This window comes from Ixodes scapularis, unplaced genomic scaffold (genome assembly GCF_016920785.2).
Source record: "Ixodes scapularis isolate PalLabHiFi unplaced genomic scaffold, ASM1692078v2 PGA_scaffold14__6_contigs__length_520768, whole genome shotgun sequence".
NCBI lineage: Eukaryota > Metazoa > Arthropoda > Arachnida > Ixodida > Ixodidae > Ixodes > Ixodes scapularis.
Genome location: NW_024609840.1, coordinates 479,820 through 485,538, shown reverse-complemented (window position 1 = coordinate 485,538; position 5,719 = coordinate 479,820). Strand labels below are relative to the sequence as shown.

The following is a 5,719-nucleotide window of genomic DNA, read 5'->3' as shown; positions in this document are numbered from 1 at the left end:
AAATACAAAACGTCACATAAAAAAGTTCCAAAACCCAAAATAAACCAAGCAAACCGGCCAAAGCATGTGGCACAGAATTGTTCGGCAAAATATTTCTACGCAAACGTTCACGTTGCCGTGGCAGTGATCGCCTTCCCTCATGCACACTGACCGACACCGCGCGCATCTCTAGAGCGGTAAGGCGCTTTCCTGCCCCCGGGACATTATTTATCGCTCCAACAGTTGTTGGGCAACCTGGAGAGCGCGTCTGCATTTACGTGTTCGCTTCCCTTCCTGTGAGTTACTGTCACTTGGTAGCGCTGCAATGCCAGCGACCACCTGATCAGCTTGGCGCTTTTCGGAGTGCTGGCGGTCAAGTAGGAAAGCGGGTTATGGTCGGACACCACGTTGACTTGGGCCCCAAACAGCCAATTGTCAAACTTCTGTAACGCCCATATAACGGCGAACGCCTCCTTCTCGATAGTTGCCCAGCGCGACTGAGTGGGAGAGAATTTGTGGCTGGCGAACGCGACAGGCCCCTCCTTCCCTCCATCCGACACCTGAGCGAGACAAGCCCCGACCGCGAAATCTGACGCATCAGTAAACAACCAGTACGGCCGACCGGGGTCCGGCGTCGCGAGAGCCGTGGCGTTCATGAGAGCTGCTTTCAGTCCCTCGAAGGCGCGCTCGGCCCGATCTCCCCACGGAACTGTGTTCGGCACGCGCTTGGCGGTCAACTCGGTGAGAGGGAGGGCCAGCTCTGCGTAGCCGGGGACGTACTCTCGATAATAACCGCAAAGGCCGAGCACGCTCCTCACTTCTTTCTTTGTAACGGGCCGCTGAAGCCCCCCGATTGCCTCAAGCTTCATGGGGTCCGGGGCATGCCTCCCCGAGCCGATCACGTGCCCCAGGTACGCGATCGACGGTCGGGCGATTTGACATTTGTCCATCGCGACGGTCAAGCCCACGACAGCGAGTTCAGAAAGAACGAAACGCAAGTGCTGTAGGTGCTCGACCCACGACCCCGAGAATATCGCGATGCCGTCGAGGTACGCACAGGCGTAATCGTGGTGCTGTCGCAGGAGCGAGTTCATTATCCGTTGAAATGTCGCCGCGGCATTTTTCAGTCCGAAAGGCATGACCCGCCAAGCGTATTGACCGTCGTGCGTGACGAAGGCCGTGTGACTCTGACTCTCGAGAGCCAGGGGCACCTGCCAATACCCGCGCCGGAGATCGACGAGTGAAATGTATGCGGCTCGACCGACCCTCAGGATTAACTCTTGCGGCAGCGACATCGGGAAGGCATCGTCACGGGTGACCTCATTGAGGCTTCGGTAGTCGATGCACATCCGCATGCCGCCGTCTTTCTTGGCCACGCAGACAACTGGGTGCGCGAACTCACTCTCGGTGGGATATACCAATCCCAGCTCGAGAAGCTCGCCCACCTGCCTGGTTACCTCCCCTTTCAACACGTCGGGAATTCGATAACGGTGCGGACTCTTCAGTAGACAATTCTCCCTCAAAGTGATGCGGTGTTCGCCCACATCCGCCACTCGGGGCTGCTCGACGAACAGTTGATCGAACTCGGACAACAGCTCCCGCATCTGAGCCTTCTTGGGTTCGTTCAGGTGGGTCAAGGCCTCCTCAGGGAATACCGCGGTATTGGGAGAACCCAGAGACGGACTTCGCGGCGTATAGCCGACCTCCCCGAAATCATCATCTTCGTGAAAGATCACCCCCACCTGCCCTACCCTCGCGTGGTACCGTCTAAGCATATTGGCGTGCACTGTGCGTCTCCTGCCCTGTTCGGTCTCTAACACGTAGGAGTGATCGTGATATTTTGCAACGACAGTGTGCGGCCCACTCCACTTGGAAAGCATTTTACCTTGCGTATTGGTATCAAACACGAGAACGTCGTCCCCTACCTCAAAGCTCTTTGCCTTGGCCTTTCGGTTATAGTAAGAGGCGTAGTCTCTCTGTCGCTGGATGGACGTAAGCTGCGCAGCGCTTGCCGCCCTCTCCAACTTATTCCTCAGCTCATGAAGGTACGCCGCCGGCTGTTCTCGCAGGGTCGGTGGCATCTCGACCTGGCCCGTCCAAGCGTCCTTGAGTATGGCCAGCGGGCCGTTCGGAGTGCGGCCATACAACAACTGGAATGGTGACGCTCCCGTAGTCTCATGGGGAACCTCTCGATAGGCCCAAAGCAAATACGGGACGAACCTGTCCCACTGCTTACCCTCGTCCTTGATCACATGATGGAGCATATTCTTGAAAACTCTGTTCCACCTCTCGACGCTTCCATTGCTCTCGGGGTGCTCGGGTGTCGAAAACCTGGGCGCGCACCCCAACCGCGCCAAAAACTCCTGCGTCAGGCCAGCGGTAAAATTCGTTCCCTGGTCGCACGCTATTTTCTCCGGCACTCCGGTACGGCTGAATATGCTAAGCAGTGCCTCGCAGGTTGCCCTAGCAGTCAAGGACCTAAGACAGACTACCTCCGGCCACCTCGTGTGCAGGTCTACCACGCAAAGAGCGTACCTATGACCTCTAGCGGATGGTGGGTCCAGGGGGCCGATTACGTCCATGTTTACACACTGAAACGGAAAGTCGGGGCGCGTGAGCGGTGTGATCGGAATACGATCGTCTGTGCGCCTGTCCTTTCTCAACTGGCAGGCGTGGCAGGAGTTGCAGTGTTCCTTTACCTCAGCCTCTATGGCTGGCCAGTAGAAAGTGTGTTTAATGCGCGCCACTGTCTTCCTAGCTCCGAGGTGACCGCCCCATGGCGATTCGTGGGCCAACAGCAACACCTCTTTGCGTCGCCCACTCGGAAGTACCAACTGTGTTACACTTTCCCCCGAAAGTTTGTCGTGGTGCCACAGAAGTCCGTCCTGTACGAACATCCCCCCCTTCCCGACTTTGGCGTCAGTGAACGGTTTTCTTAGCGTCGGGTCGCCCCGTTGTTCGTCTGACAGCTGCTCCTTCCTAGTTCCCTTAGACTTAGAGCAAGGGGCCTCCCGCTCGAACGCGGGGCGATCGGTCTCGCTCCTCGCCGCTGTTTCCCGATCGCGTCGCGCCGCCGGTTCTCTGAGCGCCGCACCCTCCCCCGCCCGGGTTACCGCGTGCATGTGTGACTCTTCGCCGGGTTCGGTCACTGCCGGGATCGGCTCCCGCTCAGCTTCAGCGCAATTTAAGGCTTCCCATGCCTCTGCTGATAGCAAGCAATCGGTATGGGGCGCGAGTTCGTCGGTCACCGCACACAAAATCGGAACCCTTTCAACCACCGTGGGAGGGACGGCATCAGCCCCGCTCGACGCGAGCTTCATAGGAATAGTCACCAGCTTGGCCTGGATTTTGGATCCAAACGCGGCCACGAGTGTTATCGAACCGCTCGGTTCGAGGTCTCTCGGAAGCAACAGGCTCTCACGTATGACGGTGATTTCGCTGCCCGTGTCCACGATAGCGTTTATGGGTTGCCCGCCGCAGATCACATGTGTGTGCAGTAACGGCGACTTTACGCCTTGCCTCTCTCCTGATCTTTCGATCTTTGCCGCCAGCGTCTCTCGGTTTTCTGGGTTGAGTGCAACGCATTGCACCTTGGAGCTATCGGCAGTCGCAGTTGCCCTCTCCTCCCTCGACTGTGGGCATGCGGCTGCCAGGTGTGACGGACTGCCACACCTGTAACATGTCTTGCTACCAAACCTGCCCCCTGAAGGTTTAAAGCCCCCGGGATTCTTTTTACCTTCCGGTTTCCGCGCCTTGTCCCCCTTTTCTGCCCCTCCCGCTACAGGACGAACGGGCGTGGCGCTGCGACACTCGGCTTGATCATACAGGGCCAGGAGGTCTGCGATTTGCGATCGATCGAACCACTCCTTCCCTTCCTTAAGGGTTACGTACTTAAGGGCGTCTGCGCCAACCGATGCTTTCAGCTGGTCCGCGACCAGCAGCGCCTTCAATCTCTCGAAGGACTCCACGCCTCGTGCTTCCACGTAGTATGTTAGGTAGCTTGACAAACGCGTGCCGAACTGCTGCCAGCTCTCGTCCTTCCTCCTCGATGTTGAGACGAATTTCTTCCGATATTCGTCGGGTGAGAGCCGCAGCTCCTTCAACACTGTCTGCCTGATTTGTTCGAACGAGAACTGGTCCCCCTCTATCCGCGAACAAAGGTAACCGTGCCGAGCCGCCACGAGCGGGTACACCAAGTGCGCCTGAACCGCGGCCGGCACCTCGAATCGCGCGAACAAACACTCCACCGTGTCGAACCATACCGGGACCTCTGCGTCAGTCGGGAATTTTGGGATGGCTCCCTGTAGCATTCTAGAATAGTGCTTGAGTGCGTCCCCATTTTTGCCCTCCTGATCGCGCCCACCAGCCTGTTCTCTACTTCTCCGCTCGTCAGCGCGAAGCTCCGCGAGTCGGATCTCTCGTTCCAACATTTTAGTTTTCTCCCTCACAAGGATTATCTGGGCGTCTACCCGGTCCGCTTCCCCATCTGACGCGTCGCCATCCTCAACCCCTTGCCCTCCCCCGCTCCGCAATCCTGGCTTCGTCATTTAAGCGTACAGGTGTCAGTCAGTGAGAGAAGGAAAGGAGATCACGTACCTTGGGACGCTGAAGAGTCCACGGTTGCCTCGGATGTCGCCAAACCCGCAGGTCACTGGCGTCGATTGCAGCAGGCGACGCTCGCCCGCTTGAATCTTAGGCCGTCGTTGAAGGCCCCCGGCCCACGGTAGTTGTCGATGACGCCGAACCCTCAGGTCACCGGCGTCGATCGCTCCACGCGATGTCCGCTTGCTTGACTTTCGTTCACCGTCGTCGCGGGCCCCAGGCCAACGGTAGTCGTCGATGCCGCCAAACCCGCAGGTCACCGGCGCCGATCGCCCCACGCGTTGTCCCTTGGCTCTCGCTGCTTCCGGCGATAGGCGTGCTCGTAGCAGTGCCTCGCTGTGCCAGGCTGCTTGTGGACAGTTGCTCTTCGTATCGGCTGGTCTTGGGCTCCCACCCGGCATCTGGCACCTTTCCAGGTGGTTGGCGATGTCCACGATCCCGTCGACTGCGCCAGTAAAGAATGTCCCTCCCTGAGGGTCAGGTTGTTTTGTCCCGGTCCTTCCTAGAAGTCGTAGGCCAGGGCCGGGCGATCGTGGACAGCCGCGAAAGATGGTCGCTTCTTGCTCGTTGGTGGTGGCGGAGCCTCGAAGAAAGACGCTCAAAGTCGGGAGCAACAGTTAATAAAAGCAAATGTATTACAACGTCAACAGCAAACTCGGTTACAAACCTCTACTCTCCGCTCACGGCAGTAGAGATACCAAAAATACCGCGCCTCGGCGCAAAGTGCCCACCGCGCACGGTGAGGCTCAAAAAAAACTGTTTGTCGCTCGCGACAAAGCTGCGCGGACCGGCGGACCGCGGGAGATAACTTGCTCCGCGCGCGGGCTTGTTCAAACTCGGCGTTTCCCCGCCGGTGCGGTCGAGAAAACTCCCCACTGACACAGGGCCTGTCCAATCAGGACAATTATACAATTCTATTGGCCCCAGTGCCAGCGGGTCCTCCACCAATCATAGAAAGGTCACCGACATTCCGAAGGGAGGCCGGACCTCCCTCTCTCCCCCGAAGTCGCCGACGTGGCCCCGACAAGGTCGCCTCCCCAATTACCTCGGCGGCAAGGGCGACCACCCGCGAACAGAGGTTTGCCTACTTCCTAAAGCGGGGAAATCTGCTTCCACTTTCGGGAGCTGGCCTCCGCTT

General features: G+C 58.3%; 1 protein-coding gene across 1 annotated transcript; it reads right to left on the bottom strand.

Annotated features, from left to right (window-relative positions):
• Nucleotides 1-203: 203 nt before the first annotated feature.
• On the bottom strand, nucleotides 204-4,526 carry LOC120837615. The gene is made up of 2 exons (XM_040207120.1): nucleotides 1,139-4,526; nucleotides 204-739 (listed from the first exon to the last, which is right to left on the bottom strand). Exons 1-2 carry the CDS (start codon nucleotides 4,524-4,526, stop codon nucleotides 204-206), a joined length of 3,924 nt encoding a protein of 1,307 aa, XP_040063054.1.
• Nucleotides 4,527-5,719: the final 1,193 nt, after the last annotated feature.

Coding starts and splice junctions, on each gene's coding strand:
- LOC120837615 (XM_040207120.1), bottom strand. CDS start 4,526: ATGACGAAGCCAGGATTGCGGAGCGGGGGAGGGCAAGGGGTTGAGGAT. Junction 740..1,138: donor GGCCTTCGTCACGCACGACG/GTCAATACGCTT, acceptor CCGGCTACGCAG/AGCTGGCCCTCCCTCTCACC.